We start from the raw sequence: 24,878 nt of genomic DNA on the forward strand, positions 1-24,878 counted from the left end.
AATCAGTAAATAGCAATTCAAAAACAGAAGTAGTTTTCATTTAATTTTAAATCACAATACTAATTATTTATTAAGCGTTTGCTAATGACATATTGTATTTGATGCCCACATCCATCCATCCATCCATCCATCCATCCATCCATCCATCCATCCATCCATCCATCCATCCATCCATCCATCCATCCATCCATCCATCCATCCATCCAATAAAACTGAGCCTCCACTCTGTCATTTGCCTGAATAAATAGTTCCTGCTGTCACACAGTATAATCATTTTAGCAGAGAGCCACTGTCAGCCCCCATAGACATACCACATACTCTGTCTAGCCACAAGATAAGACCAATTGGTCACTTCCTTGTCACACTACATCAGTGAAACTCTGAACATTACAGCTAAAATGCCTGTAGCACACTTTCCTGCAGAATACAGGGCTGCTGTTTTGTAATATCTGAATAAAAGGCCATGATTTTTTTTTCACAGCTTTATGAGTTCTTTAGGTTTTCACTGATTTAGTCAAAGCTCATTATGTTTTGTAAATTCAAAGCTAGATGCCTTAATTTACTGGACTGTTTGCAGTGCAAATAATTTGGTGGAAAAAAATTATTTGTTGGTGTTTTTTGTGTAATTTCTTGCAGAATCTCTAAACCTCGAGCAGACGATTCGGGGGAATACATGTGCGTTTACACATTTGATAAAGCACCAAATGCAAACGCAACAATTGAAGTGAAAGGTAAGTTTTCTCTGGAACAAGATAGCCAAAGTAAACATTTTATGGTTCAAACAAATGTCCAGTAATTTTCTCCCTAGAGTACTGAAACATATGCATAATATGCAGCTTGTAGAGAGATTAAGGATGTTGAAGGAAAACTGCCCACCAAAAGCTGTGTCAAGAGAGTCATTTTTGTCAAAAATGCTTGAATCCGGGCAGTGCAGTGGTGACGACAGGGAGAATACCTGAGGCTGTTGTCACTCTTGGCTTTACTGAGACTACAATCTAGCTAAATGGACAGGGAGTGCATACACTCTCCAAAATATGCAAAGAACAAGGCTTACAAGGAGACTTTCAGAAGAACTGTGACCTATAAAAATGAAGTGTTATGGTTAAAGAGGACAAGAAATACAAATTGCTGGGCCTTACGCAATAACTTCCATCTGGCCATTTGGATACTTCTGTATTCTGTATTTTAATAACCTGCGCTAGTTCAACACATAACTTGCAATAAGGCGGTGCATAAAAGAAGGATCATTAAGTATTCCAAGCCAAGCTGAAGACGAAGAAATATTACATTAGTTTCCTAGAAAAAAAAGAAAGTCAAGTAGCGTTTTATCAGTTCCCTCAATTATTGCAGGACGACTGTGAACTCTGAGCATGGTATCATAGCTTCTCTTATAAAGAAATAACATCATTCATAGGTTATTGGGTGTACTTTGTGTGTAAGATTCTAAAAGATGAGTTCCCTTGAGAAAATAAGAGTGGAGTGAAGCAAAGTATCTCCACCTATAAAATCTGCAGCAGACAATTCACAAGATACAACTGAATGCTGTTACATTTAGTTACACCTTGCCATAAATACTATGTTAAGTGTTAAAACTTGTATTAAAAAAAAGGTCCAGTACAGTGCCTTGCAAAGTACTCAAAGCTCTTAAACTTAGTCCTATTTTTTTCAAAGAGCAAACACAAAGACCAACCAAGAGAGAAACCAAAAGCAAATAGATACAAAACATTGAAAATCCTTTATGATTATCCTTCCAATTACCATTTATGCACAATTTTGTGTTGCTTTATCACATAAAATCCAAATAAAATAGAGACGCTTGGGGTTGTAACAGGACAAAATGTGAAAAATTCAAGGGCTGTGAACAATTTTTTAAAATTCCCTTAGGTCTTCTTTAAAATGTTACTTGTCAAGTTAAAATATCTAGAACTTGAATCAAAGAACATATCCTGCTCACTCAAGTGAACAACAAGGAGTATTGCAAGTTCTTTGAAGTAATGTTTTCATTCAAGGTTGCACTGAAGCCATCAACCTGAATAAGTCCTCTGTGAGGAAGGGCAGGTCAAACCCTCTTCAAGAGAAGATTGCCTGTGTAGTGCATAAGCCAATTTGCAGCAGCATGGCTGTAGTGCATACTGAGCCAGGCCCGCCTCTTTGTAGCGATGGCTGATTGCGTAACACAGATGACGGCTGTGCGGGTTGCTTTCACTGGATTGTCAGATGACAGCACTAGTCACCATTCAAACTGTTATTTCTGCAGTGGTTTGGCTGTTGAGGCTCACTATCTGCCCCCAGTGGAAAGATTTAGTATCTGAAACTGTCAATGAAGGACTTTCTGGTGATATTGATGGGAAAAAAGATAAAAGAGATGGTTATAACAGCCTTTTGACGTCATAAGAAGTACAAGCACTGGATCTAAAAAAAAAAAGAAATTTTTTTCTGTCCGCAAACTCTTGTAATTTTCTAGAGGTGGTTGAGATCCACTGTGACCCAAGTAAGCAAGCCAGCTTTCCACAGCACTCCTGGCAGCAGTTCACTGAGATCCCTCGCCTACAGTGTCCTTGGCACACTCATCCTTGCAGGACTCAGCTCAGAGGCAACAGATGGAGGGTTCTGTGATGTTGTAGGATTAAGGCTCAGAATACAGGCCCAGCCATCTTTGTGGCACGAGTGGACTTTATTGTCTGTGATATGAAGCTTACTACTCATACATATTTGGTCCTATTATGCATATCAAGTTTTATGTAAGGCAAAGCACCTTTCTCAGTCAATTTTGTTTCAAGAAAATAATAAAGCATCACAATCATTTTTTTCATGAATCAAAGTACCAAATGTGAGAACTGATATGATTTAGCACTTTAAAAAAATATCATGTCTGTTCTATCATCTTTTCAGGAAAAGATTTTTTCTGACAGGTTTGACCTTGTTCCCTTTCACTCATTCCTCTCACATTTATCCCACTTTACCACAATGTGGCTCATGGAAATTACTAATCAAGAATCAGGAGTGTGAAATGGAGGTTTCTGCCTGTTTCAGCACCACTCAAAGGGCTGTCTGTGCTCTATCAGTCACAGAGATGTCACAGTAAGGATAACGCATAAGTAAGCTTGGCCACTCCCCTGCTCTGGGAGCACGTGTGTACCATAATTAGAGTGAACTGATGTCACTAAAGAGCACAGAGCCCTCCTGCCCTCCACACACTGCTGAAAATTTGTCACACTTAGTTACTGTGATGTCAAAGATTAGAGAAAAACGGCTAACTTAGTGCTAAAAGGTGTCTCACCTTGGGGACAGAGTATTTTACTAATCGATTATCATTGCTTTTCTTTGCCTTCTGATATATTTTCATAATCAGCATTCATTACATAGAGCTAGTTATGATCATCATTTTACTGTAAAAGTTCTCATTTTAAGGACTTTGCTGTCAATTTACTGTGAATGGGAACATCTGGAGGCTTTCATATTATACTGATGCAGCCCTTCCCCCACCTCTATATGAATGGTATTGAAATGCTTTTGTCCCATGTAGAAACAGGCCCTGCATTTAGCTGGAGGATGTATAGTACAGTTCATAAAACAATTGAGTTTATAGGGAAAGTAAATATCTTTGCACTATGGTTGACATATGTAAACAAATAGGGATCTGCTAGCACTTAAAAAAAAGCAAAGAATAAGAACAGAAAACAAAAATAGTTGCAATAAAGTATTTCTCAAGATAACCTGAAGACTATTTAGCCTCAACATTTCCCTTGGCGAGGTTCAACTGCATATAAATTAAAGCTGGCTGGTTATGTTGTCTTTTTGAGAGTTTATAATTAAATTAGCATGGTAACTTACCAGTTTATGTCACTTGGACTCACGAAATATAACAAAATAATGACATTCAGTGCTTAACAAAAGTATTCATACCCCTTGAACGTTTACCCATTTGGCTACATACACCTACAGTCTTATTGGGATTTTGGACGACCAATACACAACATGTTTTGTAGGTTAGAAATGAAATCACAGAGTTTTTGCATTTTTTCAGATAAATCTACAAAAGTTTTTAAAAAGTGGAACACCTTTGTGTTAGAGTTTTTTTATAACTTTCTCCCTCCTGAGGTGAGTATCTCTGTTCTTTGGTTTAATACTCTCCTTGCGGTTGTGACACAATAATATGTGAAAATGTTCTGGGCTGTAAATACTTTTGCAAGTGTTATACATGTCTAGTAAAGAAATTCATGAAAAAGTCAACACAGAGAGTCACTTTGCAAAGCTGCTGCAGCAGCAGTCGAAGGAGATACAGAACCTGAAAAGAACTGGATGCATCTGCTGCTCCGTCTGCCTCTACTGAAAGCTGAGTACAGAGACAGCCATGTTGTGTTGAAACACATGATACCACATTGCCATTCACGATGGTTCTTTTGTCGGAGCCCCTTTTCTCCACATCCTCAGGAGTCACACATTCCCCAGGAAGAAAGGATGTGCTGTAAACTTCCTCTTCCACTCTTGGTTTTGGCCTGTGACCTGTCGTCTTTTGTTGAGATTTTGAAAGCTTAATTAGTGCTCCTTCCTGTAAACAACTCACTAGCTTTCTGACTCATTATAACAGACGTGAAAAATTAATAGCCATACCTGCAAACGCCGCTTAGCCTGTGCTGCATCCACATTATAGTTAATGGAAACGTCTATAGAGAAATAAGCTCAGTTTACAGAAAAACAGTCTGGGTTAGAAGCCTTTTTGAATCTTACAGACACAAATAACTCCTTTAAAACTAAAACAGATAATCATTCTCTCCATATTTATGTCCTTTGGTAGGAATGTAAATCTTTATATGAATGTTTTTTCTTCCTCTAGATGAGTTGTTAATGATCTGTTTTGCAACCCTAGCAAAACCCTACGTCACGGGGCACAAGCGAAGTGAAAATAAAAACGAGGGGGAAAATGCCATGATGTACTGCAAGTCTGTCGGCTACCCGCACCCAACTTGGACATGGCGAAAAGTGGACGGAACATCTTACAAGGTTTATATCACATTATAAAAAGCAAAAAATAAGGGCAGATGCTGTAGTTCAAAGAATTTAAAATTTTCTAACCATTATTTACTTTGAGAATTTGTCTCTGTTTTTCAGGATATTGACAACTCCACAGGACGCTTCTTCATCACAAACAGAGACAACTACACAGAGATCAACATACTGAACCTAGATATAACCACGGATCCTGGAATATATGAATGCAACGCAACCAATGTGATTGGGAACACTGCGGAGACCACGATACTACGAGTGCGCAGCCATCTTGCGCCGCTTTGGCCTTTTCTGGGAGTGCTCGCAGAAATTATCATCCTCGTCGTCATCATCGTTGTGTATGAGAAACGCAAGAGGCCAGATGACATTATTGATGGTAAGAAAATCTTCTGTTGGAAAGCAGCTATGAGTAATAATCTGAAGGGGGATTAAACTATGACATGTGAAAACTAACTATGAGAAAATTGATTCTTTTTTCAATAAATCTGTAGATGTTTTCTCAGCAGATTAGGAAATTCATATATATGCACTGTAGAAACTATCATGCTTTATGCAGCAAACTTTGAACCCCAAAGTTGATTCTGTTGTTTGAGGAGATCTGGAGAGACCAACGGGCTTTAAATAACTCTCCTTTTTGCTCCCGGTAGTTAATTCTCCTTTTTGTTTTGGGTCACGTGTTTATGCATACAAATGTGACCTTTATTTTTTCACACTTGGAAACTAGGCAAAGCTCGGTCTGGAAAGAGTTGGCTAGTCATACAAAGCTAGAAGCAGTTACGAGACGTACAGAATATTGCCAGAATATCAATTTTTTAATTTAATTGGTTACTATTGTTTTCCCCTTTCCCCTTCCTTCCATATGGAACCATATTCTAAATGGGTGGTAAGTGAGAGATCCTGCATGGCTATGAAGATCTGTTGTCAGTTTGTATGTTTTTTAAACCAGCCTACAGCGCATTTACAATCCTTTTTATCTTGGATGATATATTGCTTTGATTTGAAACATTTTTATTTCCATGAAACTGAACCGATAATATTCTGATCCATTTCCTTAATATAGATGTAATATAAGAGATAAATATTTTGACAATCGATATTTTTATTCATAAAATAGCCATGTAATTTTGTAAATTATATACAATATACAATCAAAATTTTTGATGAATAAAAAAATATATATATAAAACAAGGTATTTACCAGATTTTAAATGTGAAAACGGTTCCAAGTGGAATATGTAAACCAAGCCAAAGAGAAATAATAATAATAGAACAGAGCATTGCAGACAAGTATACAGGACTGATATGCATTCCTATCAGAGGCTACAAGAAAATGAACAACAGTAAAATGAAAATGCAGAATAAGTTTTTAAAGGATTTACCACTGTGAAGTAAGAGTTAAGTACACTTTCATTTGTGAAATATTTCTAATGCACTCTGTATAGTTTGCATTTAGATCAGCTTTAAGCAAGTAGTACAATGAAAAGCATATTCATTCCCTAGTTTTACTGAACAGCAAATACATCTGTTTAGGAGATATTAATAATATTAATGAACCTTTATTTTGGGGACTGCTGGGTTTTTTCTTGGCAGTGTTCGCTCTATCTGTAATCAGATACCTATGCCTGGTCTCTGTTTTTCTTACTGAAGCTGCATGCCAACCCGATGTGCGGCAAACTCACTTCGTCTTGCTGACTCAGCACTAAAACTTTTTCAAGAAGATGCAGAAAGCCACAAAAATCCATTTTTTTAAACAAACTGTAGCTACAGCCCGTTGAGAAGAGTCCCTATAACAGCTTTATCAGAATGGCTTCCTTTCCTGCACCACCTCTCTCTGCGTGGTCTCTGCTCAACCAGTGGCAGGGGCCCACTCAGCCAAACACACACAGGATGATAGAAACAAGAGAGAGCAATGCATTGATCTCTAAATAATGGTAGAAGATATTACCATTAAACAATTTTTTTGCCTATAGCCAAGCTTTTATGTTACTACTGCAAAATAATAAAAAAAATGAAATTGGTTTTACAACATAGAATGAAACTGTCTTTGTGTTTTCTTGCATTTTTACATGTATTATGCATTTTGTGGATCTTAATTTTTTTAAAGTTTAAGTTTAGGTCACTTTTAGATTATACAGGTCTTAATTGGTGGATAGTTTTTTTCTTCTGTAAAACCAGTCTTGTATTTATTTTTGCCTTTTATTAAAATTTATTTGAAGATACAAAACATTCACGGGTGAAAAAGAGCAAAACGTCTGCAAGAGAAAATATGTACCGTATACATACTGTATATGTATATGCAAGGGGTTATCCTGCATAAGCTCTGTGCACAGTTTTTGGTCAACCAAAAAATTGAAGCGATTAAGGTAGATTATATTTGCCATGTTTATGTCATTCAAATCAGGATGAATCCCAGCTCATAGCCTTTCTCAAATCTCCTTTTAGCATTCACTGTTCCCAGAGGTTTTGGCCCCTATCTGCGTGCGTTATAATTTCGAGTCTCTTGATGGCTTAGCTGCGTTGGAACACTTTTTAACTCCACAGCCAAAGGCTTTGATGCAAAGGCTGACATATCTGTACCTGCTGCTAAAATGACTATTTTTGCTGTGTGAAGAACTTATTAAGCAGCAAATGTTATATAAAGAGGGACACCAAAATGTTTTATTTGTAAAAGTGAAATCACAATTGATGTTTCACAGATCTTTTGTTAAACCACTAAAATCACACAGCAAAAAGCTGTTAGTGTGCTTGCAAAGGCATAACAGTAAATTTGTGTTGTATACATATGAAGTGTGATAAAACTGCATAAGCCGACAGATTTTCCTCCTCTTGACAGAACCATTTTTTTCTTTTTTTTGGTCTAACATTATAACTGCCATAATCTGCTCCATTTTAATGCCATGGAATGTTGCTAATGCTGCTTATCCCTGACTAATAACTGCATGGAAAATATCTTACTGTGACTGGTTACTTCCTGTACCTGCTGGCACATTTCATTTGTTTGCAAAACACCAACAACCCTACATACCCCAAGGCTGAGGGGTGTGAAACCATTCTTTTTCTACCACCAGCAACTTTTAGCACCAGCTTTGTTTGTTTTTCTGCAACACTGTAACAATGGCACTTATCTTACTTCCCTATTACCACAAAGACTAATACTTAATGTCTGTTACATTGCATTATTGCTTTATAGTATGGAAAGTAATTGCAAACTAGCAACATCTATCATGTCCCATCCAAATCTATTTAAAACTGCTAACTGTAATTAAAAGATGGCTTTAAATGAGCCATCTGTAGCACTCCTACACAGTCTTTATTTGAAATAAACAAGAAACCCATGAGAGTTATGTAAGGTTAAGTTTATGGCTTAAAAACTGATTTTATAGACATTTGTTATTTTGTAGTCTTGCTTCAGTAGCAAATACTGTAAACTCACCTTTGTAAGAATATTATGCACAAAATCACCAAATTCACTGCTCACAATTGACCAAACTTCTGAAAATGGACAAACCTCAGTACACCCTGTCTGAAAAACCCCAAACGAAACAAAACAAAAATGGATCAAAATCAGCAGTAAACGTGTGTTCTGCTTCTGTTGTATACCTTTCTATCATTTGACCTCTATTTGTTTTTTTGTCTTGTTTTTTCCCATGTCAAAGACGATGAACCAGTCGGACCAGCGTAAGTAAAGAAATACTCGTAATACTGTGCATTAGACATTGTTCAAAAGTAGTGGGCAATGTATGATCTGTGATTTATTACTGCTACGTCATTGTAATCTAACTGCTTTTATCCTAGGAAAACAAACTCAACAAACAACCACAAGGACAAAAACATACGCCAGAGGAATACAAAATAAGCAATTTACTCAAGTAAGACTGTGTTGTAAGGGATGGTGGGGAGGGGGAATAAATGTAGAACTTACTGAGAGGATAACCCATATTCAAGTCTTCTCTCTACTTTCTCTCCACAGATGAGATGGATAAACTGCATTTTTTTGACTACATGAAAGTATCAGAGGTTGACAAAACTCCAGGCAGTGTGGAATAACCCATATCCTGTCTCATTCTATGAGAAACAATATCAGCACAACACTGGCAACAATAAGAACTTACTGTAATGGCTGTCTTAAGCATGCCTTATCCAGTCTTAGATGGCAATTTCAGGATGATGAATAATGACTAACACGCCACAAAGGTGTACACATTTCCAATGTGCTGTTGATGTCTCCTTTATTAATTTTAACATTTCCTCAACTGAGGTGATCCCTTTTGTATTACATATCATGTACAATGCATGCAAGATAATAACGCAATAGGATACTCAGAATAGACATTTTCTGTTGTTATCCCTCGTGTGGCTTTTTTGCATCCAATCTACCTGTTTTTTATGGAGTCATCCTAAATATATATATATATATATATATATATATATATATATATATATATATATATATATATATATATATAAATGCTTTTTATCAACAATTTGTACAGCATATCATTGTCATTGAAATATTTAATTTGTCAGAAGAAAATCTACTTTTATCAGAACTTTTATTGTGAAGCAAGGGCTTCAATGACAGGCAGTATTTAAATTTAATTGAGCGTGCTTACAGAAAATGACTACTGTGTGTTTAACTATCTTAATGAAAAGGATATCTGTATTATTTCTATTTTCTTTCCAGAGTAACTTAGGTGTCTTGTATATGTTGAAGTATGAGTGTTCAAATGATAGGAAATATGTAAAAAAAAATAATATTTTTTTTATAATTCTCAATTTCAATTCATTGATTTTTACTTTCTATTTTTCTCTCTTTAACTGTATAGCATGGCTATAATCCTATGCAATATGTATTCTTAAATAGATATATGGAGGGCAGTTTGTTTTACTCAGTGAAGCTTTAATCTTGTGGGATCACTTGAAAGCTGGCATAGATTCACTGCTGTAGCTGCATGACTCCTCTTTCAATACAATGTATCCATGTGTGTTGCGGTGGGAAAGGACCTGGTTTCGGGATGTGAACTGAGGGACCAGAGCATATAGCCACGATCAAACATATGAGTGAGACCAACATTTTTTTTCTGAATAAAAACAATGTCAAAAACCATGCCATGTTTCTATTTTTCCAAGATCACAAATATTTCAGTAAATCAAAAGCATCATCTGTGTTATATAACAATTACTGTGAGATAAGATTTTAGATTCACTAACGGCCAAGTAAGCTGAACGCTGCCTACACAACGTTTACAACATAACATAATGGTACTGACTTGAACTTTCTGCCTTCAGCAGGTGGTGAGATTTTTTTCACTCTTCTTGCAGTTTCTCCAACTCCTCCTGTACCTTCTCTACAAACGCAGGGAAGCTGGGATCCAGGAGGCAGACCCGCAGGATGGGTTCCAAGTCACCTGATGCCAAAGAACAGGGACTGTATATGTTAGGGAGAGCCAGAGTAGTCTCTCCCAGGAAGTGCTGTGGGATGCAAAGAGAAAGACTGCAGTCAATCTAATGGTTAGAATCTCACTGATAGACATACAGCTATATGTAAAAGACTTTTGAATATTTCTACAAAGTTAATTTATTTCAATAAAAACTCATATATAGCTTCATTATACAGGTGATTATTGAAGGCAATAACAATAGTTGTTATGCCCTGCAGAGCAATAGGAAAGACTTCTGACTTGACAGCTGCCCAGCAGCAGTTATTGACACGCTTCATAATGAAGGTAAGCCATAAAATGTCAGTGCTAGAGACATACAGTAGGTTGTTCATAGAGTGCTGTATCTAAGAAAATTAGTGGAGAGATTTTTTGCCAGTGGTAGCCTTCATTCACAGTATTCAGACAGGAAACGAGCAAAGAGAGAAGGATTCCAAGGTAGGGAATTGAATCTCAGATGGGCCAACAACTTATTCCACCATAATTAATTTGTTGTAAGCCATAATCATCACAAATAACAGAAACAAAAACCTGAATAATATATTTCTGTGTATAATGACTCTATGAGTTTCACTCTTTTAGTTTAATTACTGAAACATAATTAATGTCTCAATCTAATTTATTGATCCATGCTTGTATTTCTGGAAGTGTTTATGAGAGCTGAGTGCCTTATAGGAAGAATATGATTACAAGACTACAGATTTAAAATGTTATTTATAGCAAATGTAGCACTAGTTAATTTTAGATGATTTGCAGATTAATGTGTCAAAGTTTCACCATTTAATACCTCGGTAAGACGCTTGATGGACACAGAGCCGTGGACAGCTTCAGGCTCAGGCTGCCCAGTCTTTCTCTGACATGCCTGCTGCCAGAAGATGACAGAGAAAGTGAGTAAGAAAAAAAAAGATTTGACAGACGCGGCATGACACCACAGAGCAGGGAGACCAATCAATGACCTCATTACTAATTGAAAATTTTCCACCTCTCAAAGTCCTTTCATCTTCTCTGCGAACTTCTGCATTGCATACGTCTCCTAAAGGTCAACTTGAGCACCATGGCGGAGTCCATTTCTTTCCTAATCCTTCATGTTTAACGACTTAAAGCAAAGAAATGCTGTGTGCTTTACTTTGAAGCCAAATTGTAGTTAACCAAATTTTTAATGCTACTCAAAAGTGTATTCAGGAACATAACTATTTCATTCTTACAGTTATCGCTGAATGTTTAATATAAGGTGATTTATATTTTATAATCTAATATTAGACTGACTTACTAATTTTTGAGTAATTTTTAGTCAGTATAATCCTATTATTATTAAATTTTCTTATCTAAATTTGTGTTTTTATGGTAGGTCTTTACTTAATCCCACACAAAATCTGGGATTACTTAATGATTCTTGCATATTTAAATGGCCTATCAGCCCCACAAACAAAGACAATATAGTAAATAGCACCACCTAGCGAGGACATACTGCTACTGTACTGTTGATTACAAAATCCTTTCAAACACAGTGGTGAGCCTCTTCAATTATGGTTTACAAAAACCCTATTTCACAACCAAAACAGATTGGATTAATCATTATTATAGTAAAAGTAGTGTGAATATTTTATCCATGTTCTAAACTAAAAGTTACCACGACTGTACTTCGTTTAGTTTTGGAACGTGTATGACTTAACAGACTAACAGGTTGAAAAACAGTCAGATTAGCGTTGAAAAAAATACATTGTGTTTGCTGAGAGGACATCTTAGCAACCTGTGTTGCTGGTGGGACCTCAACGGGGGGCTGATTTGGATGTGTCGCAGCAACTTCCAGAGAGGTGACAGGAACATACGCCGACAACTTTTCCACAGCCCTTGAACACTGATTTACGGCCTCTGCTGTGCTGCTGCCATCAAACTGCATCCTTATCATGCGGCTCTCCCCCTGCACACGTCCAAAAAATTTGCACACCGTCTGTCTCTGTCAGCCAGTCATGCCAATGAAAACATCTGAGGTTTGTATGTTTTGTTTCACTAATCAGTAAAATGAATACATAAATAACAATTCAAAGCTTGTGTATACAAAGAGACAAGTGAAAAAAAATCAATAATACCTTTTTGATTGTGTAATAATTAATCAATCCATTGTTTAAGGTTTGGAATGGATCGCACTAAATTAAAATATTAATATTCTGCTGCTTACCTTCACAGTAAATCGGATCATCAGGTTATCAGATTTGTGCTGTACTTTAAGAGAGTTGGAGCTATCATGCAAAGGGACTGTGGCCTGAAAAATGAAAAGAAAAGAAACGTCTTTGAAACCTGGAAAAAAAAGATGATTTGTACTATCAAATAATTTTATTTATTTTCTAAATAAGAACCCAAGAGCAAAAGGAGACAATGGCTAAAATTAAATGTTTCCCAAAACTGTCTGCAGGGGTCTCTGTTTACTCAGTAACTTCAAAGCTTCATATTTCGATCTTGTCATTTGTCTCCAGGAGTTCAGAGAGAAAAACAAGAGCTTAACAGTCTGTTGTCTGCTAAATGTGCTTTGCTGTGGTTAGTTTTAAAGTAGAAGCAGTTAGTTAATTTTTTTCCTAAACAACTGCACTGCACTGGACCCAAAGCACTGCACTTCAATAATGATTTAACAGAAAACACATTTTAAAAACTGGCAAAGGGAACATAATGTTCAACATTTTGGGAACCTTTTGCTTGAATGGTTCCTTCACATTTTACCTAATAACCACAATTCTACACAACTAACCAATCAGAGTTCGATGTCATTTGATCATAAAGCAATACTCACATTTAAAACTTAATATTCAAATCTCTTATGACTAGCTGTCTTTTCAAAAGCCAATATGATGTGTATCCTTTGAGATTGTTTTTGGGGTTTTTAAGGCTTAACTTTTCTGAATGAAAACGTCCTTCCCAAACTGCAGGGGTCTGTAATAGAGCAGTCAGAGAATGCTCCTTAGTGAATGTTCTCTACTGTATTGCCTGAATAAATGTCTGACTTGTCAACCTAGCACAGCAATATAGCCATGTCTCCTCACAGAACATTATTAATCAAAGACAGAGAGGTACCTGAAACTGTAGTCTGCAGGTCAGAGGAAACCTTTTTTGTCCTGGGCGACAAAAATCGTTTATTGCCCAGGACAAACCACACATCTTTCCGCTGGAAAGACATCAGCGGAAAGATGTGTGTATAGAAAATGACTTGGTTATCAAAGATTTTTTTTTGCTTCTTATCAGTTTTTATTCAGTTTTAATGTGGCATGGACTTCTAAAGCTGCAAAGACAATAAGTGTGAAATCGCAAAATGTAATTAAGGTTTATAACTTAGGTATGTGTATTTGTGACAAAAGACCATAATCTTTTTTTTTCTGTAACACTCTTGAACCCAAGAAGAATATTTAGCTTGGCTCCTCCGAAACAATGCAGTCAAATCCCATCAGATTTGATCAGAAATGTCAGACTCTTCAGCAGAATATTTTATTTGGCCTTGTTCAGACTCTCTGATCTGAAAACAGATTAATATTTATGTCTAGTGCCATGGAAGAGGAGGAGCAAAATTTGGCACTTTGTTTTCAGGCTTTATTTAAAAATATGAAGTCAGACTTTGTTATTCACAATCTGGAGCCTTAATTCCCTATGGCTTTGGTCTAGTGTGATGCCAATAGCAATGCAATGTCTGGAGTTTCAACTGTTTCAAGCTTGGATCACAGCTATACTGTTAAACTGAAACGCTAAGGGCATGGGATTTCTCTGAAGAAAAGATACATTTTCAGTTTACATACTAGTGCATGTTTCAAAATGTATACCTTAATATCAATAACCAACTCAGAATTTAAACTGTTACAGTTTTTCTTTATTGTTGTCATGCAGTTGTCAACTCAATCTCTACATTTTCGAAGCAGTTAATATTCAGGCAGAAACAGTGACACTGATAGTCAGAGTGAAAAATTGTACTTGCTAAGGGTTGTAGCCAGGCCAAAACATTTAAAATATGAAACAAAATATTGAAGCAATATTTCCTTCAACCAACACAATGTGCAACCAAGTGTATGAGCTCTTCCAATCAGTTATCACATAACAAACAACAAAATACAGCACTTGCTTGTCATTGTAGCCCATTAAACTGCTTTTATACCAGTGCGATTTGTTATCGTTCTACTACATAGGCTGTGTTAAACTTTCCAGCTTCTTGTGAAGTATTGTATCCAGACTCAGAAATGCTTTGATAGTAATTTGTTTTCCTTACTGAAATATTGTCAATTATTACAATAATGCTGTTAAATGTAAACCAAAATAAATTTAGTAAGCTTTGGTAATCAAGATGGTAAAGCTTAAGGAGATTGATTTATGGACACTCTGATGATAGGAAAAAACAAGATGCGCCGTAATTGCAATTGTAATCATCATTGCAATATTCAACCACATCACAATAGCATCTTACCAAGCTTTCTTGCCCTTGCAGCACCAGCAAATATCCAGATTCCAACAACGTCATGACAATTTTAGGTTCATTGGCCTTTGCCTCTGAAACCTGCAAAATAAAAACAGGAAAATAAATTGAGTGTCTGTATTTTCTTTCACTCTGCAGCCTTTCAATGTTTCATTTTCCATAGAGTTTTCGTCCACTTGACCATGGAGTCTCCCACATGTCTGGACTTTACAGATACAGTTGTCTTTATATGACAATCCCTTGAGACACTCACTGAACTCAGGTGATTTCCATTCCATTCAATATGAGACTACAAACACCAATTGTTGTATTAGGTCAGTCACTTTAAAGTGAGAGAATGAAGCAGCCATTTATTTTATGTAGATTATTTATATTTATTATTTTATTAAGCATGCCTCTTCTACAGCAGGAGTTTTGTATGTTGAGTGGTCATACAGCCTGTGGAGGTTGTTTCATTGAATAACTATTTGTTTTCTTTGAAAAAATAAATAACCTGCTAATTCCTAATCTTTCTAAAGCTTTCTACCAGTAGCTCTCGACCAGCTCTTCATATAATTATTTTCCATCCTCTGTCTGAAATCTTGCAGGGATCAACTAGTTGTGTCTGATTTGTGGTATAATGATAATGGCTCCAACAATAATCAGTAAGTTTTGCAAAAATAAAGTTGCAGAGGTCTTGAGAAAAGCTTGTTAGGTTTGTCCATCATGCAACGTTCCTAGTGTAACATCTTGATAATGAGACACTTTCTATTAAGCTACCATTTGGGATGATATTATTCTGTACTAGATTGCAAGATTGCTTTGTAATTACTGATGGACTTCAGCTGATGTTATGACTTTCCAAGCCTTTTTACACCTCCCTTTCTTAATGAGTTCAGTATTTTGTCCTGTGTAAAATACGTCTTCTTTGCATGTATGGACTGGATGGGTTGATATCAACACCAGGTGAAAATTGAACCTTTAGAAATATTACATCAGAAGACTAGTCATATGTCCAAACTTATGTTACATAATTATCAGAAACAATAAAAAACGTACATGTTGTTCTACAATTACTATTTTTTCATATATGCAAGGTGAGTTTGGTTGGTTTTCCAGAACATTCCAGCTTAGCCTTGAACACTTTTTTCTTTGAATAATAACACAAAAGTAATTGTTTTGGTGAGCTCTTTAAAATTCTAACTCTAAAAATTTAAATGTAATTACAAATATTTAGATACACTTATAAAATAAAAACAGAATTCAGGCATGACACCTAATGCTTGCAAATGCTTGTAGCTGTTAGCATAATAATGTTATGCTAAGTCCTCTTAAAAACAAAGCTTGTCCCGTTCTAGCACCCGGTAGCTATCATAAAGCTATCGTGTTTAAATTAAAACAATTTTTAAAAAAACCCATTGAGTTACCTTCCAAGGCTTTCGTTCAGTTTGTGGCACAAAATGCCCAAAGCGTCTCAATGTCCATATGTTACTCGCTGCCATTTCATTAAGATTTTGGAGTCCCGTTTGTTGTTGCAAGAAGAAAGTTGTCGCCTCTGGTCGTTTCACATGACCTTTACTGAACAGAGCATGCGCGGAAGGAGAAGCAGCATGAAAAAATTTTATAAGACCCCTTTGCAGGTAAATCGCAGAGAAATAACACACACTAATGTTGTAAATAATATTAAAATCTTATTTTCAATTGAAAGCTAAATAAATACCTTACGTAATTTTCTCCCCTTTAAAATCAAACTATGACTGTTTAATTTTGATTGCATCTCTCATCTCACTTCCTACGAAAGAGGATTAGGGCCACCAGAAAAAAAAATAAATTCTGAGTTTAAAGTCAGGATTCTGAGATTAAAGCCAGGATTTTATTTATTTTTTATTTCGGTGGCTCTAATCCTCTTCCGTACACCTCACTGCTCTGCGAAGGATGTTTTTTTACCGGCTATCTCTAGTGTAATTAATTTTAGTTTAAATACGTTTGTTTCTTGAAATTTTATGTTTGTCCTGTATTGAAATGAGAAACTGGTTCATGAATTCATCATTTTGGTCATGTACTTTGTATTTCTTTTTCATTTATAAATAAATAAATAAATAAATTTCTATATGTCGCTTTATTGGAAACCTCATATACATTTCAATCTTTACGCTTATCTTAACATGTATTTCAGAAACACAAAACATTGCCTCGAGTAAGCAAACACTTAAAGTAAAAGACATGTAACAGTTTATTTTCTTTCACTACTAAATAGGAAGAAAAACATTAACAATAAAAATCAGACCACAGTTCGTTCCCTTCATTACTTTGCCTGGAAATCAAAACTGGCTATATTACTTTGATAGTCTTAGACATTTATTTATTTATTTGTTGAAGGTAACAAATATTTCAATCATATTTAGTTCTCAAATTGTTAAGTTAATAAGATGAGTTTGAAACGTGAAGAAGGAGCTGAGCATTGTGAATGTGGAGCCGAGAGTAGAGATAGAGCAGAGCAGATGGAAAAAAAAATTAAGTATGAATTTATTTCTTACCATCTTCACTATTACAACATAGAACCTTTAAAAATCACAAAATAATATCTGAATATTTTTCTGTAAGAACCCTGGTGTTTTGAATGTTAAGTTTAAGTTATGATACTTCCCAGATTTTAATTTACCTGCATCATGCAGGGCACGGCAAAACTAAAAAAAGGTTTTAAAATAAAGCACCTTAACAAGTTCTAATTGAAATAACTCATAGCTTGTTTTAAAAACCACTACAATAGATGAGTAATTTTATTAAATGGAGTTACTCGTTAAAACTTTTTTTTATTTAAAGCCTTAAGTTTTTGTAAAGGTTTGTTTCTTGAGAAAAACAGACATTTGGTTTGCATTGCCATTTACTAGTCATTTTTGGTCCTGCAGCTTTAACACAATAAAAACTTTTCAAAGCTCATTTTATGTTACATTTCACTGCAACTTTGACCACCTCTCCTCCCCAAGAAATCTCCTTGTTGTATTTTCCCTCCCAATAATTAGATGGGATTTTCTCCCACCTGTGACTCGTCAAGCAACCATAAATAGTGGCTTGCAAAAATTATTGTTGCATACCCATTGAACTTTTTGTTTCATTGTGTTACATCAAAACTACAATGCATTTTATTTGGATTTTAAAGACAAGAAAAAGCAAGCAGTTTTCAATTGAACTGACTAAATATTCATGGTGGACTACATACGTTCTCCACTATGAAATATAGTGGTGTCAGCATCATGCTGCAGGGTAGCTTTTTTCAATCGGGAGAAGAAACTTTGTCAGAACCAATGGAAAGATACAGCTGCATACAAGGGGAACCTGAAGGAAAAGCAAAACCCCAAAAGATTTCCAGCTGTAATTACAGTAAAAACTGATTATATAAACAACTAACTCAGGGGACAGAATGAATTTGCATAGCACACTTCTCAGTGTTTCATTCATTAAAAAAAAACTTTGAAAACACACTGCTGTTCAAGGATTGCCTCAGATGGTGTTCAGTGGTGAACATAAATAACCTCTTAATTAGTATTAGGCTTCTGTTGAGTTTGTTTGTTTTGTGCTGCTGTGCAAATGTTTATTTTACAATAAAATATCTATGTGAGTTTAGTTTGAAATGAATGGCCAATAGCAGTGAGACATATATTCACTGCTGAATATTTTTAGACTTGAGGTGGTCACAAGTTTAACTAAACATCTCAAGGATGATCAGTGACCAGTTAGAGAGGGTGGATGCTTCCATACTCTTGAAATGTTTACATTTTTTACACATGGACAAAAGTTCTTGAAAACATGGTCTTACTTTGTAATAATGAACTACAAACCCATTCAATAAATTTGAATATTACTGAAAAGTCATTTTATTTCAGAAGCTTTTTCAGTAAGTGAAACATCATATAGATTGATTGCACACAGAAGGATGTTTCAAAGCCTTTATTTCTGTTAATTATGATGAATTTCTACAGTCATTGAAAACATGACATAAAATTTGAATATATGAGACCATTAAAAACACAAATAGGCTCAATGAAAAGTATTTTTAGCACCTTGTTAGATGTTATTTTCAAAAGATACTATTCAAAAAAAGACATTCTAATTTATTGAATATGACTGTATTTTGAGTAGCTTTAAAAAAATCTAATCAGTTTTTGAATACAAAACTGTAAAGTAAGATAATGTGAAAAAAGCATGTGAATGCATTATGATGCCACTGTTTAATGAGATTTGCCTCAGCAAATACTTATTTCTTGTCAAAATGAGTTTTAAAAATAGATTTTCTTCTCAGAAAACCAATGAACGTTTTGTTTATGTTTTATATTTACAATATTGACAGGCTTTAGTACTGTAAAATATCATACTTACTTCATGACATGTTTGACTTGTTTTCATGTAACACATTTTCATTTTCATGTTGTTATTTTAAGTTTTACCCAGTAACCCTCTGAACCTTTTGTAGAGTGTATGGTATTTGTAGAGAGCCCGCATCCAAATCATCGCAGATCATTTTAACTTCAAAAGAAATTTCACGCAGCAGATTAAAGCGGAAAAAAAAATAGATTCAAAGCCAACGGTTTGGCTCTCATAGTGAAGCCCGGGGAAGGCTGTAACAAAGGGCTCGCCTGGCTACCTGTAGGCTCAACTTAACAGGGTTGTGTTTTAAGAATGGGGAGAGCGTTTCCCCTTTAAACAAGGTGGGTTGAGCTTATTTGCAGTTCTCGCTCCTATGGCAACCCAATAGATCAGCAGCATGAATATTCACAATTCACCAAAACGCAACCTGACTATGGATCAGTGATGTCAGCGCTCCTTGGAACGCTTTACTGTATTTTGCGTGATTTTGTTGCGTTGTTCTAGCGGCAGCTTGGCGGGGGTGGGTGGGGGGGATACTGGTTAGGAGAGCATCCTTCGTCGTGCATGACCTTTCCCAGGTCTCCATCCCAACGTCCGCCCGCACATCTTTCACATGTCACGCTAAGGTGACTTTCAGGCAGTTTTTTCCACTTTTGCGCACAATGTCGGAGCGCCACAAAGATGCACACTGAGAACGCAGTGGCCAAGCGGACCGCCCAGGCTGTGCGTGAGGACATATGCGAGCAGTCAGGTAGTCAAATGATCAGAATGAGTGTCTCTCGTCTGTTTCAGTGGAGTCACTGTGTTTCTTGTCATGTGTAGCGGGATTTCAGGGACTCAGATTAGCTCAAGTCTAATCGCTCTCACAAACAGATGCGGGGCGCGGGGATGCTGGATGTGTTCGTTACAATACACCCTGGATTTATTTAATTTCCTCCCCTGTGTCTCAATGTCATAATGGACAGGTTGCATTCATCCATGCGTAAAAGGCTCTACAGTTTGCCACAGCACATTGGACAGAAAGCATCAATAATGGGGGAAGGAGAAGACACAGACAAGGACACCCGGAGGAAGAGTATAAGGATGAAGCCTCTCCCATCGCCGACCTCTGGGGTAAGCTGCAAAGGCATCGGTGAGACCAAAAGTGGGGAGTCTGTGATCATGGAGACGGACATGGGGAGACCACTGAAGACTAGCTCAAATGGGGACTGCCGGAGATTTCGAGGCAGCCTCTCGTCCATCACCAGTCGGCATGTACACGACTCAGACTCGGCCGAGGCGAGACGCCTCATCACCGAGGGGGATGTCACCCCGAGCGAGGAGAGCCCCCCTGGGGCGATCGGCGACGAGCAGCCGGATGAAGGAGCGCAGGGTGCCAGCGGTGGCGCCCAAACCGACCCTCCAGACCAGCAGGCGGGTTTTATAAAGTTGGATGGCATTGATCAAATTCTACCGGACGACGCTGGATTATATCAAGCCGGGTTCATACACAGGCAGCTGGGAGCGATGCTTCAACCGGGGGTCAACAAGTTCTCCCTGAGGATGTTTGGAAGTGAGAAAGCGGTCGAACGAGAACAAGAGCGAGTCAAATCGGCCGGATTTTGGATAATTCACCCATACAGCGACTTCAGGTAAATTTCAGACACCTCTTTTGGTCTTCTAAGGTTAGAAATGAGGCTCCACGGTGTAACGTCGATGCTTGCGCAGGCCCAGATGTTTATTTTTTCTTTTTCTTTTTTTTCCTCTTCAGGATACTGTGGGATTCATTAGTCTAGGTGGAGCGCGGTTCATTCTTAAATTCTGGGTAGCACTGTATGTTCATTCTGAAAAATAAACATGTTCAAAGTTGTCTCATGGATAATTACAAATAACCCATCTAATCATTTGTAAGCTGACTTTAGCAAAATTCTTAACGAATTAGATCATCAACAAAGCACCTCTTTATTGTAGTTGGTGTATGCACAAATAATAAAAAAACCGAGTCCATCTATTTTCATCTATTTGACATGTACACTTCTTCAAATGTGGTAAATATATGTAGATCATTTAATTCATTTACCTAAGATGACAGTCAACATTTTAGGCTTTTGCTCCATTTAAGTCTCAACATTGTGTTTTCTCATTATTTTTCATTATGTTTCTACATTTCATTTGAATTTATTTATCAGCATTAAACAGCAATTTCCTCTGCAGTAACAAATTGAGCAGCAAACCTGAACAGAGGAGGTCAAGGAAAAGCTCTGCTTCTTTTGTTTAGTGTCCTTGGGTTTGTTATTGGCCATATCTTTGTTGTTCTTTCCTGTAAGATGATGGACTTGCTACAAATTCTTGCTTTTTGGATTTTACTTTGAACGTACAGCATACCGATGTATATACAAAAATGTTCTTATTGATCTGCTTCAGAGAGAAATGTTGTTGTTTTTTCTTAGAATTAAGCAGATTTTGAGTTAAACAAATACATTTAGTGTATGTAAAAGCTAGCAATGTAAACAATGACCCCCGTTACAGATTGAATCTTGCAGTTATTTATTTGATTAAAAACAGACAGATAACTATAATTGTACTGCTTTACAAACTGTGTCACCCTCGGTGTTTAATGTATAAAATGAAACATATTATAGAGATGCTGTTACAGGATCTAAATCTAAATTGTGATTGCACTGCATGTCATTCTATATTCTCCCTTTTCATGACACTGATGTCTAATTTGACAGGATCATCTGATTAATTAGCAATGATGGTGTAATGAGCTGTAATGCATATCAAATGTATGTTTCCTACCTTATTAAAAACTAATCTCACTAAAATAAAGGTGAGTTGATAATAGGCCTGGAGAGTTTGTCAGTAAGGAAAGATAGCCTTGTTCTGAGAGCAGAAAGTAGTTACATTTACCTGACTTCTCTAGGTGTTTTCTTCTTAAACATGCCACTGCTTAGTGACCTGAGGCTGAAAAGTTGAGGTGGGGATTTTCCTCTTATTTGAACAGCATGTGTCTGGTCTGTACAGTGCCTTAAAAAAGTATTCACACCCCCTGCACTTTTTTAACTTATGGTACAAAAGTGTGAGTCATTTAATGGAGACAAGCATGAATCATTGCAATTGATAAAGTGGAAGAGAAGAGTGTGGAAAGACCAGATTGTTTTCAGACTGGTTTTCAAATAGCTGAAAAGTGTGGCTTGCAATTTCAGCTCTTTTTTACTCTGCTACTTCCCTTCTTTTTTTTCTTTTTAATGAGTAAAAAAAGAGTTCACTGTCAGGCTGCTCTGCTGCCTTGCATCGAAAAAGTCCCACCACCCTTCCTCACAACTCTCCATGAACAAGATCACTTAGACAATGCATGGGCTCCTGGAGTTCACTGTCTTATCCAAAGATGGAAATGGTGGGGCACACCTACAAGCCTACCAAGACATGGACATGGGTTTTAATGGACAATCTCAATAAGAGGGGTATCAATCAAAAATGCAGCCACAACACATAATGTTACTCTGGTGGAGCAGCAGAGATCCAGGTTTTGAATTGGAGATAATAGAAAAATCAACTTGTAGATATGCAAACCACATACTGTATTTGTCCACCATATTCTGAAAAAAATATTTCTTTGAATCAACTTTAAAAAATTACTCTAATTTGTTACAGCAGATTTCCTTAGTTTTGCTCAAGCTATAATTTTGATTTGATTGAAGATCAAATTAGAAAATTTGGTTCAAGGAAACATTTTTTCAGTGCACAAGAGTCTCAAGAAAAAAGCCGTTGCTGAGAAGGGGTGTTCAGTCACGACTGAAAAAAAATTCTACCTTTTGGTCTATAGGTAAAACACTACGGAAGAAATCCTAAATCTACCAACATGGTGGATGGATACATTTCTTCAGCAGGTGCTAAAGACAAAACAATCCAGGAAGAAAACTTGTTGGAGGTTGCAAAAGACTTGAGACCGGGAAAAAAAGATACAGCATTTAGCAGGCCAGTGACCATCAAAGTAGAACCATGTCACAATGAGATTGACTTAATATGTCAACCTAAACCCAGTTGAGACTCCTTTGCAAATCAGGAAGAGCTTGAGCTACTTTACAAATAAGAATTGAGAAACATTTAATTCCCCTAAAGATTCACTTAGGGAAGCTGAATCTAAATGCAAACCATAGTTTTCAGATTTTTTTAAATACCGTATTTCCTTTTTAATTGAAAAAAAAATCAAAATCAAGGGAAAACACATTAACGTTTGTAGTTGCTACATGACAATCTAGAAAGGTTTAAGTTACATGGATACATGCAGGAAACTGTGGTGATAATGGACCTTACCAAGCTCCGCCCACAACCGACCCACGTGACCGCAAGTCTCACAATCAAAGCCTCGCGGCGCGTTGTTTCTATGTAAACATGACTCGATTAGTGCATCATTTCTACCGGATTTTCACAATATATCAGCTACTACAATGGACAGAGGAACTAACAAGTTCATGTCATCATCTGGGAGGAGGTTACTGGTTTCTCAGTCACATGCTGGTTGCAAACCTGAGGCCAGCAGGTGTCAGTCACTTATGGTAGATCTGACATTTGGTTTGATGACGTCAATATGAGAAGCTGCAGACTGATAGGAGGAACCAAAGAGCTCTGTAAAGGTAAAGGCAAATCTTCTGAAGTTGGGATATAATTAATTTCACATAATTACCGCGGTAGAAGCCATTTGTTTGTTAAAATTTAATTAAATATATTTGTTCTATTTGATCTTTGTTGTGAATGACGTAAACTCACAAACGAACGAGGTCATTAGTCCAACGTTTAGAAACTACAGCGGCTGTAATGCGCCACAGCAAAGTTAAACAAAGGTAAAATAACCCGAACAGGTGATCAACTCAAAACCACTCCTACCTTTTTACTCTCTCTTTGTAGTTTAAGCACACCTGTTACCGTGGCAACCGCCTGCGCCCCGCAAGACGAGCAAAGATTACGTTAAAAACATAACATTCAGTCCGTTACGATATCAAGTTTCCAGGCTTGATATTTATTTCTCGATTATTAATCAGCGCTTCCCTGAACACAGCGATGGTTGATTGACTAGCTGTACTTGGTGCTAGCTAGAGCGGCTAACACGAGTAACAGTTTAGTCCAAAGCCTTTTCTGCTAAAATAAAATCTTTAGTGTATGTCAGATACAGTACACATTGCATATTGATCTGGTTAGCTAACGTAAGACTGTGTAGCAGACAGGCTTCAAGGTGTAGAAGTTGTATCAGTTCTGCCATTATGCTGTACTTAGCTAACGGGAAGCTAAGTGTGTTTGTGAGACGGCCACGCACGTGACCACGTAGAATGGGCATCAACCAATGAAAAGCGGCCCCTCTGGTAAGGTCCATACAGAGGCATTGTCCAGATTGTCCACATTTCAGTGTATCTTAATCTGAGTTATGAATTTGATATTCTTGAAGGATTCCAGTTCAGTTTCATATCAATTATCTGACCATATTGTGCTTTTTCAGTTTGTCTCTGATAACCAAGCTATAGCTTCTAAGGCATATTTGAGATTAACATTAATATGTAAAAAATTCATAACAAAGTTTGTGCATAGTACTGCAACAAAGCCCATTTCCCTGTTCTTCCCCCAGCTGGTTATGTCTCCTCTGTCCCCATCTGCTCCTTTTC

General features: G+C 36.7%; 3 protein-coding genes across 7 annotated transcripts in view; 2 read left to right on the plus strand and 1 right to left on the minus strand.

The window, feature by feature from the left end:
• Positions 1-10,117, plus strand: part of LOC116718436 (neuroplastin-like) — a 36,482-nt gene extending 26,365 nt beyond the window's left edge. For 2 of the 5 annotated variants that reach the window (XM_032560353.1, XM_032560356.1), the window contains 6 exons: positions 637-731; positions 4,871-5,004; positions 5,113-5,386; positions 8,667-8,688; positions 8,806-8,879; positions 8,981-10,117. In XM_032560353.1, coding sequence (XP_032416244.1) covers positions 637-731; positions 4,871-5,004; positions 5,113-5,386; positions 8,667-8,688; positions 8,806-8,866 — 586 coding nt within the window. In that variant the 3' untranslated portion in view covers positions 8,867-8,879; positions 8,981-10,117. Of the gene's footprint in view, positions 1-636; positions 732-4,870; positions 5,005-5,112; positions 5,387-5,898; positions 5,939-8,666; positions 8,690-8,805; positions 8,880-8,980 lie in introns of those variants that run through there. The other 3 variants (XR_004338930.1, XM_032560354.1, XM_032560355.1) reach the window with 3 other exon arrangements.
• rec114 (REC114 meiotic recombination protein) lies at positions 9,820-16,417 on the minus strand. The gene is made up of 6 exons (XM_032560357.1): positions 16,302-16,417; positions 14,887-14,976; positions 12,628-12,711; positions 12,199-12,369; positions 11,236-11,313; positions 9,820-10,482 (listed from the first exon to the last, which is right to left on the minus strand). Exons 1-6 carry the CDS (start codon positions 16,374-16,376, stop codon positions 10,318-10,320), a joined length of 663 nt encoding a protein of 220 aa, XP_032416248.1. The 5' UTR covers positions 16,377-16,417; the 3' UTR covers positions 9,820-10,317.
• Positions 16,418-19,636: 3,219 nt separating this feature from the next.
• The window catches only part of hcn4 (hyperpolarization activated cyclic nucleotide-gated potassium channel 4), a 72,300-nt gene continuing 67,058 nt past the window's right edge, over positions 19,637-24,878 (plus strand). Inside the window, exon 1 of the mRNA XM_032561736.1 lies at positions 19,637-20,870. Coding sequence (XP_032417627.1) covers positions 20,197-20,870 — 674 coding nt within the window. The 5' untranslated portion in view covers positions 19,637-20,196. The remainder of the gene's footprint in view (positions 20,871-24,878) is intronic.

The sequence above is a fragment of the Xiphophorus hellerii genome, chromosome 4 (genome assembly GCF_003331165.1).
Source record: "Xiphophorus hellerii strain 12219 chromosome 4, Xiphophorus_hellerii-4.1, whole genome shotgun sequence".
Classification (NCBI taxonomy): domain Eukaryota; kingdom Metazoa; phylum Chordata; class Actinopteri; order Cyprinodontiformes; family Poeciliidae; genus Xiphophorus; species Xiphophorus hellerii.